This window comes from Crassostrea angulata, chromosome 5 (assembly GCF_025612915.1).
Source record: "Crassostrea angulata isolate pt1a10 chromosome 5, ASM2561291v2, whole genome shotgun sequence".
Lineage (NCBI taxonomy): Eukaryota > Metazoa > Mollusca > Bivalvia > Ostreida > Ostreidae > Magallana > Magallana angulata.
In genome coordinates this window covers 10,382,852-10,397,042 of record NC_069115.1, presented here as the reverse complement: position 1 = coordinate 10,397,042, position 14,191 = coordinate 10,382,852, and the positions used below count along the sequence as shown (strand labels likewise).

Sequence of the window (14,191 nt, the reverse complement as noted above, 5' to 3'; positions counted from 1 at the left end):
TTTTTATGTTTATATCCTAATTGAATAACTGTTATAATATCAGTATTCGGTTGTAAGTAATTTATATTATTAATTTTTTACACTTGTGAATCTGTCCATTGATTGGTCAATTTACGGTATAGGCAGTAGGCCATCTTTTGGCGGCATTTTCATCGTAGATGTTGACCGGGAAAGACCTTTTTGTCTGATAGATGTAAGTAATGATATTTTTGTCTTGCATTCATATTAGATCAAATACTTATGTTACAAGTGATTGATTATTCTATTTATAACTATATTTTGTGGAATTATAAGTTCTGTGTAATTAACAGATCGAAAGTTGTTTATTTCTAGTCAGAGAATTGATGTAATATTGACATCTAGTCAGTTGTGTATAAGTACGTTTATAGGTTAAAATAATAGGTGACCCGATGTTATAAATGATTGTTTGATACGAAACGTTTTTATTATAATAGTGGTTCCTTATCAAATATGTTTAGTTTTTATAAATTGAGAAGTAAGACCTGATATTTATATTGAACAGTCCTCATATGCTGACGTCACAGTCACAGTGACCGGAAGCCCTAATACAGCATTCCTTACTTAGGTTTGTAAAATGTGTACATTATTATTACATTATTTATACTTCATATTATTTCTTGCTTAGATGTTATGTTGTATGATAAAGTGTAATAGCAAGAGGTCATAAACATTTTTTTTATGAAATCATGTCAGTTGATGTATGACTATCATTTTCAATTATTGATATTGTTTATTTTAGGACCACTGTCAATATTACCAAATATTACCAAATATTACCAAATATTACCAAATATTACCAAATATTACCAATATTACCAAATAATAAACCATCAAGAATTAAAGAACTGCAACATATAAGGACCGTTTTTATTCTTATGTGCTACATGATCTGAATGTTTATAATGCTATAACGATTATAAAAGAATCGTTAATAATTTTCTAAGAGTGAATAGTGGCTATTTATAAACATTATTGAAACTTGAGTCAAACTCGTTATCGGAATGCGTCATATCGCATGATATAACTGAAAATCTTATTATAATCATTTGTATGCCTACACTTTAGACTCATTCCATTATGAAACGTACATAGGTTGATTAAAGGGCCTGAGCACCATGGGATACCTACATGATTATAAAGCACTGGGTATATATGTGCTGAAAAGTCTCTTAAAGATATCAACATCAAAATCAATTTAGGCTTGTTTTATTTTCTCACGAAAGTGAAATTGATTTATAACCCTGGAACAAATTTCTTCATTCTATAATTTTGTATACTAGTAAAACATCATTCACTGTATTGACAATTGTACTTTTTGATGCATTCACGTGATTTCAAGGAATGTCAACTTGTGAAACAGTCAATGTTTACTTTATTTCATTTATACAACTAGACTAAAATTGAGCCGACCCTAACTAAAACGTTTAATTAAACATCATATGTAAAATACAGTAAACGTCTGAGTTAAGCCTTAGGATTTTATTTAGTAACGGTGGTCTGATTCCAACCAACTATGATTTTCAATTCAACTCCACACAAAGTGAACGATGAAATAACACAGTAAAATAATTAAAAAGAGTTATAAAAAACCTTATAGCTCTTGATTAACTCGTGGCAGCATTTATATGAAATATTAATTACGATGTCTAAATTTATTCTCAGAACTCAATCGAGGTTATAATCAAATGATCGTCACTGATTGAGTTGGGTTCAAGCGATATATATTTTTGAAATTTCAAATCACTTGTCGAAAGATAAGAAATTGTTTTATAACAATTAACACACTCTACATGTGTATCTTTTAATTTGATAATCAATTTAGACCACCGTAACTTTAATATGACTTAAATTTACAAGTATTTGCCATCTTTCATCAATAGAACCCGTTATTATAGACATATATACTTTCAACTACAATTTATTCTTTCTTTTTTTTAACCCAAATTCGGTGTGTATCTAAACCGTGTACTAGGACAGCAGTCTGCAGTTTCATACTTATGCAAAACAGTCAATCAGGCTAAATGATAAAACATAACGAAGAAAATTCCCCTATCAAATATAAAACAATAACGACTTAAATAACCTTCTGAATTGAATGCTAAAGATCTATCGGTTTTCATTTCAGCACTCTTTATGACAAAATAACCTCGATCTGGTTGTCTCTCTTTCCATAAATAAGTGATCTCTCATATAGAAATACGGTCACCATCCTGAGTTTTTATTGTTGTTTATTAGCGTGTTTACATGCTTTACGGTTTACAATAACTTAGATAATTATAATAGATTCTCTTATCTATCATACAGTATCGATCATTTTAATTTATCTCAAAATTTATGTGCGTAGCTCTTAATTTTGAATAACGTAAAAATTATACGTAATAAAAATATATATTTCGTGAATTGAAAATTCTAAATTTGACTTGATGTAACTCATTTGATGTTGCAATTTATGAATGTCATATTGATTAATAAGAAAAACCTTGGCGGAGTTTAAAGAACATCAAAGGACTAAAAAGTTTGTTTTTAAAAATTCTAGAGAGAAAGAAGATTTAAGCAAAAACCTATCACTGACCGTTGTCAAAAATACATATTTAATGATCTGAATCTTTATAATGCCAAAACGATTTTTAAAGAACCGTTAATAATTTATATTTATAAACATTTTTAAAACCTGAGTCAAACTCGTTATCGGAATGCGTCGTATCGCATGATATAACTGAAAGCCTTATTATAATCATTTGTATGCCTACACTTTAGACTGGTTCTTCCGTTTAATTTATTCATCGAATAATGTTAATTTGCAAAATCTCTATTGTTTCCTGCGCTGTTTATCAATCGATTGGCTAAAGTCTGCAAATTTATAAATATAAATATTGCATTGACTTGTTATAAGGTTTTTTTTCACAACTGAATAAGTAATTCTTTTCCTTAAAATGAACACGAAAAAAAAAAACCCCGAAAGTTTTAGAAAAGTTAACAAAATGGCTTTCTGTAGCGTTTTTTTTTTAAGTTGACATAAAGTCAAACTAGTTATGCTTGAACCCTCGTCGCATTTTGTTTCTTCCAATTGACGGATAGATACTTTTCGTTAAAAAGGTAATTTAATGCAACTTTGAAAATATAGAAAAACTTCATACATGTACCATTTTATACTCGATAGACTTTTTGCAAAATAATGCCATGGCGATCAGCAATCACAGAGTGAAAACTACTTAAAAATATTTTAATTACAATTCAATTAATCTTTTCCTTTGAATTCCTATTCTGAAATGATAAACATAAAACAAATTTATAGGTGTCTCCGCTTATCAGTCGCGATAACTTGTTCAGAACAACGTCTTTCAGTGTCTCCCTGCCTTCTGTCCTCCACGACTAAAACACCCAAGAGGTAAAAAGTACAATTATATATGCTAATAATAAACAAATGAATATTCAACATAAAAAAAGATAATGAAATATTCGTTTTTCAATTTAGAGAGTTTACACACAGAAATAAAGATAAATGATAGCTAGCTGTTAGCAGCTAGCGTTAACGAATGTAACCTCCGTGTTTGGAATTTAATTCCTTTTGACTACACAAAAAACGAGTAATGTTGTTAAAGGTGTTCAGCATTTCAAATACAATCACATGTTTATCGCATTAATCAATGAATTAAACCAATATGTTCTGATTTTATTTGAAATGTATGTGTGAAATCGATAGAATGTAAGAATTACAACGCCGAGCTGTATATTACGCTTACTGACATTGGCATAACTAAGGAGTTATCTTTGTGTAATAAATGATCGTATTCCAATCATAGTCATGCATTACCGAAAACACTTTTATTTTTTTTTTATATAAGAATAATGAATAATGTGAAAACAGGATACACTAACACTTTATGAATACGTGTCTGGTTTCCTATACAATTGTTTATGATTTTATTACTAAGAACGACATAGAGTAGCAAGAACTTCCGCGTTAAGTGTAAACAATTGTAATTGTTAGTTTTAGACAGCAAAATGAATTTGTAAATGTACATGTATCAATGAAAAAGGAAAGAAACCTAAAACTCAACATTTTGGTAATATTTCCTTGTTATGCATTTGTCTGTAAAAAACCCCAAGCAAACAAAGAAATATATAATCGTAATTTAAACAAAACTTTCATTCCTTAACACAGCTGATTCAAACAAAAACGTCCGCAAATTTAATATAGCATTACAGCAGGCATGTGATTTATAACGCTTCTTAAGATTTACCTTCCTGCTTAATCGCAGTTGAAATCTTATGATAAAATTGTGGCCCGTGTTTGTTTTATATATTAGTCTAGGTATAAGATAAGGGCTGTAGACATTTTTTGAATAGCTGCACGTGTGAAAAATATATATGTAAATTCCACTCGGTCTAAAAATTTTAAGTACAGTTGAGAATGTTCTTGTGGGTGACCAAACCCGTCCACTTTGTCGTGAAGGTATAGGTTTGTGTTTAATTTTGACCAAAAAAGGAAGGTGTACTAGTTCCAGTTGATTGCATGTAGATTATATAGAATTTCATTCTAAGAATAAAACGTAAAACAGGTTTATATTTACTTCATTTTTCACTATAAGAACATCTAGTACTCTTTAACTGGTCATACGTACAACCTGGTATTTCCCTGTAATATGAATTAACAAACCCCAGTCATAAACAACTAGCTACCTGTTCATTAGGTAATACATGTACATTAAATTTTAAACCCCAATACTCTCTGTTTCTCACGAATCCTACTTCAAAATGACTCTTGTATTTAAAAAATCAGCTAGTAAATAATGGTCAAAAGCAACGATATATAGTTTTGACAAATATAAGTTTTTCTTGCTAAGGAATAATAAAAGCCATTGTAAATCTCTAAACTTATTCAGTAAGCAGACTATGGGAAGTTTTAAAAACATCTTACTTTTGCCTGTTACCTTTAAAATTTGAATACCTTTATATACATGTAATCCATAAACAAACTCTACTTTGTCTTTTTGGATTGTTTTAAAAAATACACGATGAGAGCGAGTATCAATCGTTTAACTGTAAAAGATTTAAACTAACGATAGTTATACATGTGTATTGAGGCTGGCATTAACAAGCAATACAACGAATTCCTTGTGATTCATGTAGGCTTAATTTCTAGATTTTTATTGGTAGTTGTTTTTTTACCTATTCCCCATTTCAAGAACGTGAGTCATTTCCCTTGCAAAATCGGAACTCATATATATTCCGCTTACTACAACATTTGTTGTTATGGACGCCTCCGCAGAATTAACGCCATTTAATGACTGGACGATTGTCAAACTAAGAGAAATTTTGAGGGAGAATAATTAAATTATATCAGGTAGCAAAAAGGAACTTCCCGAGAGAGCCCGCGATGTTAATATTCATAAACTAACGGCTGTCCAAAGGCAAAACAATATTATTCAAACTAAGAAAAAATCCAAAATCGTCAACTTTTCCAGATGGAGAACCTATACCCGTTATCCGATCTCGGTCTAACTGGTCCACAGATTTTATTAACATTTCCAATTATTAAGAGAAAGATATTTATAATTATCTTGTAATTAAAATGAAAACTTAACATCAACTTAAATCAAAAGTGTTCCTTGAAGATAACATGTCTATTCGGTGGAATACAGCCCTATCAATAATGAAAGTTATACCATCATTCCCATCAGCTGACATGAGCAAGCGTCCTGACTATGATGTGTCAACATTTTTGTCAAAGGTTTCAGGGAATGTGTTTGCTGCACATTGCACCTGTACAACAGGGTAGGTTTATTGTAATTGTGTACACTATCGTACCAAAAGTATGTACACTTTTCTTTTTTCATTTTTTGTTGTTGTTATTTTTTGTCAGATTCTGAAGAAATTTTTATTGATTATATTAGATTAAATTTGCACTTTTTGACATACATTGAAATAGTTTTTTGTCAATCCATTTGTAAAATATGATATTTCAAGCACAACATTAAAGACTCTACTTTTGCAATATGCGAAAATAAAAATGTTAATTTGGATTGTGAATATCAAATCTCAAAAATTGAAGGTTGGAAAAACATTTAAATATGATGCCAACAAAACTAGAGAAATTTTGAATTGATCAATCCAAGTTTATTCAAAAATTGTCAAGGAGTTATTTTTTACCGAATCTTTAAAAAAATGTTGGTTTTCATTGAAATATATAGTGAAAAGAAAAAAATTTGCACACTCTTGGCACGTACAATCGAAGTGTAATACATATAATCAATATCTTAAAAAAAAAAATCTTTAATTAAAAAAGAGAGTGGGAAAAAACTTGTTTGACGTTAGATATTAACTCATGAAAATTGTGAAGTTATTTTTAAATAAATAATTAACACACATTTTTTCTATGATAATTAAATCATATTTGGTTTGAATGCAGAAAAGAAGGTTGACAAGTTCAAATTTTGGAACAATTTGTAAGTTAAGGCCAGGAACTGACCCCCAAAATCTATTGAAATGCTTGTTGTATGATGTTTCCTTTCCCACCAACAAATTTGTCAGGTGGGGAATTGAATATGAGCCTCATGCGAGGAGATTTTATTGTAAACTATTTACTTCATATATAATGAGTTAATCAGAACCTATTGTTAATCCCAAATACCATCATCTAGGTTGTAATCTTGATGGTATTGTTACATTACCAACTGGTGAGATTAGTCTGCTAGAAATTAAATGTCCAGCATCAGACAGATGGCGAATCCTTTCACCAGATGAATGTGGACTTGATTCTGAATTTTGTTGTTCACCTGATGAAAATCAAAATTTAAAATTAAAAACAAACCATAATTATTATTTTCAGGTACAAGGCCAAATGGCGGTTTGTATCAAACAATGGTGTGATTTTGTAATATGCACTCTATGCCACCACTCTATGTAGAAAGAATATATTTTAATGAATCATTCTGGTTGAAATGTTTAAATAGACTGAATGATTTTGATCTGAAAAGCAGAATTTTGGGTCCCCTTTGCTCATTTGTTATCTTTATACATTTTAAAGTAACACAGAACTGAAGTGAGCTTAAAATCTTTCAGATCGATTAAGTTACAGTACACCAAGACCAGAATGGGATCCTTATTCAGTCCCTTCCCTATTTGTCGTCAACAAACAATCGACAAATGCGCAGTAAATGCACAGTAAGGCATTACAAAAATAAAGTGAAAGTAGGAGTTTCCAAGCTATTAGTTATTGGGACAGTATGTCGAGGAGTGTCGAAATCATGGAAATTAAAAAAAATTATCAGTGATTAATCAGACTCAACAGTGACTTATAACAAATTTTCAGATTCTATATTTTTTGGATCAGTAAGTGATTCTGGATATTTCTCTTAATTGAAATGTATTACTGTGAAGTAGTAATTAACGCTAACTTATGTATTCAAACTCAAACTACGATGAAAAGAACAACTACAAATAAGAAGCTGTACTCTTGTACATGTATGTCTCTAAGAACAATTCTTGTCTTGTGCATTATAACGTCAGAATTACCTATGGTAAGTTTTGTGTGATATACGTACTAAAATAGTCCAAGATGAGAATATATAGGTAGTATACCAATTAGATAAAAAATGACTTTCAATTGTTGTTAATTTCATTTTAATAGCATGTATACATGCATTTTTAAACAAAATAAACCCCATGGTATTGATTAATGACAAGATATTTCAGACACACTTTCTTGAGTGAGTGTTTGATATCAGAGGGAATAAATTATAAAAAAAAAAAGAAGTAAATAAGTCACTACCAACTATTTTTCTGCTTTATAAATTCGGCTAATTTTCGGGGAAAAAAACTCTTCTACTTGAGTTTTAATCACATCAGTTTTAAATAGCAGCAATTTTGACCGTTACAACAAAAGTGTGTGTATGTACTTTTGACATTCTGAGTGTCATATATGTTGTTGTACAGCTGAGGACCTTTCTTACCAAGTTTTTCTTACATTTGTTTGCATATTTTGTGTTGCATCAGCCAACTAATTTTCTAACGACTCGATTCGTAATCTGATTAAAGGAAATTCATGTATATTGGGAATTGTGCAAGAACTCATTTCCAGACAAATTGATCCAGTATTCTGATTATTTGCACGACTACACAATTAAATAATGTTAAGATTTGACAGCGAGATAATTATTTGTAATTATACTATAAAGTTCCGGTAGATGACTTTAATTGATAGATTTAAAAATGTTTTGTTAAACTGCAAAGTACAAATCTGTTTAATATATTTTTATTAATAGTCCCCCTAAAAAACTACGCAATATCAAGACAAACATATGCGTCTTTCAACTGTTCCATTTAAAAGTTTTTTAAATGTAATTTCTCAAAGGGGGCTGAAGTTTTCATGGTTTAGTGGTTTTAAATATAAGAATGAACAAATGCCCTATTTAAAAAGGCAGTATCGTGTAGCTTGCAATCATTTAAAAAGAATGTTTAATTGTCTGGAAACTTGCGGGCTAGTACCATCAACTCAAGGATATAAAGCGTACAATTCATAATTTAGAATAAAAGCAAGGTAGGGTTTTTTTTAAGGTTTTGACAGATTCTAATTTCAAAAACACAGTTGTATATATCCGTTTTTATTTAAATGCCTCATATTCCAGAACTTTATTGAATTATTTTCCTCTCTTACAATTGTTCAATCTGGCTTAGAAATGCTAAAATAAAATGTAAAAATCTAGCTGAGGCGATATTCATAGAGAAAAGTAACACATGGAAAATAATACACGTTTTTGTTCATAATGAGGTTATCTTTAACAATAACAGATAACATAGATTGAAAATATGATGACTTATAAACTGAACTTTTCTGCCTCAAAGCTTTTTGAGAATAATTTTTAAAAGATTGTTCTCTATTAGGGATCATAATTTGAACAAACTTGAATCTACACTCCCTTATAATACTTCGGCACACGTTATATTTCTTAAAAATTATTACCTTACGGTTTTGGCAAAGATTGTTTTTAAATACAATTTTTTAAAAACATTATTAATTATCTCCCTTTGCAACAAAGCGTGCCTTCCGTCTAAAGAATTATATATCTTCTTGCCAAAAAATGCTTTGTACATAGTATGATTGCAATTGACTGAGTTGTTCTTGGAAAAAGTTTTAAAGAAATAACGCACGCAGACAGATTTTTTACAAAAGGTAATAAAAATTACCCCCCTTGAGACTTCAGCTCAGGTGACCTATGAACGTCCAATGATATAAAAAAAAATCGGTACGTAAATAATATTTGAGTTATGGTTATGAGAATGTCACTGATTTTATCTGCAACAATTGTATTATGCAACACATTTTCTCTAACATTAAATGAAAAAAACTATAATTACAAAAAACCACCAAATAAATATATTATCCTGTTTTTGTTTGTTTTCCCTCGAACTACAATGTCACACGTTCATTGGTTTTAACACTACACCTGATTGCCGGATTTTTCTCTTTGTTCATCTGATGAGATTTGATATTCGGCAATATGGTCGAAGCTTCGCCTACTCATCTCGAAATTTATATAATTTACATGCAATACAGAAAGAGTGTTCCGTCAGTTCTTAAAATATTTGGAGAAGTTGCTCTTTAAAAATTATTTTAAAGTCTCATTAATAGTCCTTGGAAAAACCAAAATTGGCTTATAAATTAAATTATTCATTAAAATTCATTTAACATTATATTATTTAGCAACTGATATTCTAGTTAATGTGGCATTTTTATCTTATTTTTCCTAGCTATCTCATGCATCGGAAGTTAGTAGTGTCTATTCATGTCCGATATCGCCGTTAACAGTACAGGAAGTTGAAAACTGTCCAGACAGTAAGGAGAAATGGCAGGAAGCTGCGGCAAGAAAGAATTGTGCAGCATATGCCAGTCAATGTGATGAACCTGAGAGACTTGTTTACCATTGTGTCATCAACTCATTTATCAATGCGACATTAGAAGTGTGTGCCTATGCACAGTTCATAGTGTTCGGTAAGAACCACTTTTCATAAGCTTTTTATTAACAAATGAATTTAAAAAAAAATTATATTTTAGTTTATTAAATTCACAGAAATAGAATGTTCTAATGAGCTATTCTGATTTCATGTTGTTTTTTGTCTGTCTTTAATTTCTAATTCAAGACACTGGGCTGAATTCGACAAAAATAAAACGAATTAAAGAAATCTGGATAAAAAAGTACAAACTTATTTCAAAAAGGATGTAAAGACAAAATAGAGATATAAAGGGTATCTTAAAAATCATAACATTTACAGTATTTTTTTCTTGAAAATAAGCATTCAATTATTTTAAGTATTTGTCGTATAGGAATTTGTGTCTCTAGCCATCGCTTATATTCAAATCCACAATTACAGAATTATCATGTGATATGACATAGACGTAAAACATCATATCATTTTTGGTGTTGATTGGCTGTTGATACATTCACTAAGTCGAAAATGAAGAGAAAACATGTCATACTTGTCATTTAAAAGTCATTAGGATTCCAATAAAAACAATACAAAAACAGATCTAAATTTCTTTTCACACACTAATTCAATATGTGTGTGTATTTCAACGAACAAAATCCCCAAACAAACAAACAAACAAACAAACAACACAAATGAAATCTTCTTTTAAAAAATCTAAATAACCCCCGCCTCCCCCCAAAAAAGACCCTCAATTATAAGCCCACTTAAAGGTAAATACAATATATAACTTTAAAGCAAGTAAGGCCAAATATATTGTGAGATGTGTCAAAAGTTAAAAAAATGAGTTTTCGGTCTTATTTTAATTCATTGACAACATTTTTATGTATAATGGAATAAAAAGGACACACACTGCCAAAGTGGGTATCATATTTGCCTGCAAATTCCCGTGTTTTCATCAAACAAAATGCATATTTGTTTATAACTAGAAAGAAATATCGTTTCACACAAAATATTGTTGGTCCAGTTCTTTCAAAAAAAGATACTAGTGTTTAAATTTCAGCTTCTGAGTTTATCATATCCAATTTACTAAACCATGCACACACACACAAAATATCAGTGATAGTATGGATGTTCTTTCAGGTCATTGTACAGATTACAGCATCAGTGGAAATCTAATAAAGCAGAACTGGGGAACAAACTGCGAAGTATTTGAGACAAAACCTTGTCCAAATGTTTATCGATCAACTGAAGCTTACAAGTGTAGGTTGTTGTTTTTATGGGGTTTTTTTATTCGAAAAAAAACTAACATTTTCTAAACGTATTTTTAGAAAGAGATGTGGCATTTTACCCCAGGAATGTCATTCATTTAACTGATTGGTCAGTTTGTCGATTACGTCGGTGCCTCATTTAGTATGTAAATTTATTCTGACGTCACAGAAAAAAACGTTTCCCCGACTTTTAGAAGAGCTAGCTAGTATCATATGAAAAATTAGCTGCAGGTCTGTATCTCCCGGTCTGAAAAAAATCGGATGGACGACCTGGGAGATACAGTGCCTCCAATAGTAAAATGCAGCAATTTACGGCACACAAAAAATGCGCTAGTTTTGGAATGATTAACCTTATTCTCACACAAAATCACGGAAAACAGTTCGTACCATTAAAATTTTCAGGCAGTAAACTACTGACATCGTCACTTTACTTGCCTCAGACTATCTCTTAAATTAAACATTATATCGGACCTCGGAATATTATTTCACGTCGAGATTGAGGGTCGCCATTTTACATGTAAAACAAACTGCACCACTTCACTTTACGAGGCTGGTGATGGTGTTTAAAAAAATATCAGAGGCAAGTGAATTGACGATATCTGTAGTAAAATGTCCGGGTAATGTTTTGGAATCAAACATTTGTACAGAATATGTTAGGAAATGAGATTAATCAGTCCGAAACTAATGCGAATTTGTGTGCCCCGTAAATTGCAGTTTTTTTACTATGGGAGGCACTGTAGCTCCTAGGTCGTCCATCCAATTTTTTTCAGACCGGGAGCTACAGACCTGCAGCTAAGGAAAAATAGCATGCATTACATGTATCTACTTTAATAGTTCCTGATATAATCGTAAATGCTTAGTTTTACAAGGTAATTTACATAAAGTTTGAGAATACTATTTCACTTGCCAAGTTTCTGTGGTCTTGATGATAACGCACTAGAAAAAGCGTGGGGACGCCTTAAAGACGTTAAAAAATGCAGACGAAACGCAAAGTGAACACTATAACCACAGGAACAGCTCTTTGGGTCACTGTGTATACGCACTAAAAACACAACACGTTCATACGCTGTATATGCCAAGTAAAAGCGCGATAAAGACGCATTGACATCACAAAGGACTTTGAGAGGTCTTTGTTCAAGCCAATCGACTTTTAATTGCGTTTATACTATGATTATGATTGTTATCTCGGCGCGCCAACGGAACTCTATTGGCGCTGTTGGGGACCTAACGGTGCTTTCACGGCGACCAAACTTTGTTTCTTCTGCGTATTTATCAGAACACAGAGCAATTGCGCGTAGATTTTGCATGCTCAAAGTGCGCGCCATTGCTAGGTGTTATATGCCATCCTGTCGCGTCAATCAATGTAGATGGCGCTGTCTTGTTTCGGCGTGTAGGAGACTCTACTGCGTGTTCCTTTCCTTTTTGGATTTTTTTAAAGGACGAAGCATGATCGCCTTCAGGACGCATCACCAATATGACAGTCGTTTGAGCAATCACTACAGAAAAAATATCAAAGGCGGTGACGATGGTTATTTTAATTTTTTGTAATGTTTGATAACTTTTTACCGGGTTGATACTCTAAAAGACTTTCACCAAAATGTTTCGGACAACGAATGAGTGTAAAGATCTTTTTTGAACTGTATTAAAGAAAAAACCATAAAATACATGTAACTTACAGTACACAGAATGATATTTTGGAAATGGCGTCTTTAACAACAGAATTAGAAAAAGTTTATCTGTTTATGGAAACAGTCTTACAGATATAAACCTAAATTCCTGATATACTTGTTTTGTCGCAATTATGATAATCTTTTACAATTTTAAAACGTTTCCATTCAATTCGACATTCCAATTCCAATAAATTCATCGTATTGTGCTTATTTCATGCTTATACTAGAAAATATATAGAATAGAACCAATATTTCATTTATTTATTTTCTAAAAATATATTTTTTGATCGTTGCATTAAGAAGTTGTAATTTTATATCCTAGCTTTGGATGCAAACAAATCATTAAGTCAACAAATTGAACGGGGTCTGAATTGGTTGTACCAAATTTAAAGACTAATATTTACAGATGATTCTTACAATAAAAAAACGAAAATTCACAGAACATTCATCTATTTTAGACCCAGGCTGCTATGAACTGACAAAAAATTCGAAGAGGTCAACAACGAAATTTGAATTTGAGATTTCGTCAACACGGGGTATTCCGTCCGATAAAAAGACCAAACTATTGTAAGACACTCCTCTTATATTGACTAAAACAACTATTTATTTTGCTGCTGCTAGAAATTCAAACAAGGCAAAATTGATGTGACTGATAAGTTAAAGTAAAAAAGAAAAACTGCAAAAGATACCACTGACCAAAAAACAAATATTACATTTATAATGATATTTTTTTTCAATTTCAGGCATAAAGGCGACGCCAACATAGTTATTTGGGCCGCATCGATTGCTTTTTTTTCTTCATTTCTTTTTCTTATCATTTCTGTGTTTTTTGCAATCTTTTTAAAAATTGCTGCCGATGAAACAATAAGTAGATGTTTATTGTATTGGATTGTTTAAGATTGAAAATGATTAACACACGAGGGCCATTGTGTGGTGTCTTGTCAAAGCAATTTTTTACAGGTTAATTGACAGAAAACAAATATTAGGGGTTCAACAAAAACATATTCATCTTTGTCTTAGATAAAGTGATTTAGTTTTCTAGACAATTTGTCCCGAAGTTTGAATTACTGTTTCCGTGATTTAGTTTTTTGACACCGATATTGACTATTTTAAAATTTCGGATTTTTGGACATTCACCCTAATATTTCAACAAGGATAAGTATCATCAAGGCAATAATAAGATTAAAAAAAGAATCGTGCAATAATGAGAATTGTTAAGACTTTACTAGCATAGAAGAATTCAATCGAGGTGTTTTTCCGAGCCTGTCGGAAAGGCCCGGGGGGTTTTCTTCCAGTGGCAAA

General features: G+C 31.1%; 1 protein-coding gene across 1 annotated transcript; it reads left to right on the top strand.

Moving 5' to 3' along the window:
• The first annotated feature begins 6,865 nt into the window (after positions 1-6,865).
• Positions 6,866-13,460, top strand: LOC128183800 (uncharacterized). The gene is made up of 4 exons (XM_052852958.1): positions 6,866-6,871; positions 9,775-10,015; positions 11,092-11,211; positions 13,348-13,460. Exons 1-4 carry the CDS (start codon positions 6,866-6,868, stop codon positions 13,458-13,460), a joined length of 480 nt encoding a protein of 159 aa, XP_052708918.1.
• The last annotated feature ends 731 nt before the right edge of the window (positions 13,461-14,191 follow it).

Excerpts from the sequence above, each read along its gene's own strand:
- LOC128183800 (XM_052852958.1), top strand. Across the intron at positions 10,016-11,091 it reads TGCACAGTTCATAGTGTTCG|GTCATTGTACAGATTACAGC; the intron begins GTAAGAACCACT and ends ATGTTCTTTCAG. Across the intron at positions 11,212-13,347 it reads ATCAACTGAAGCTTACAAGT|ACCCAGGCTGCTATGAACTG; the intron begins GTAGGTTGTTGT and ends CATCTATTTTAG.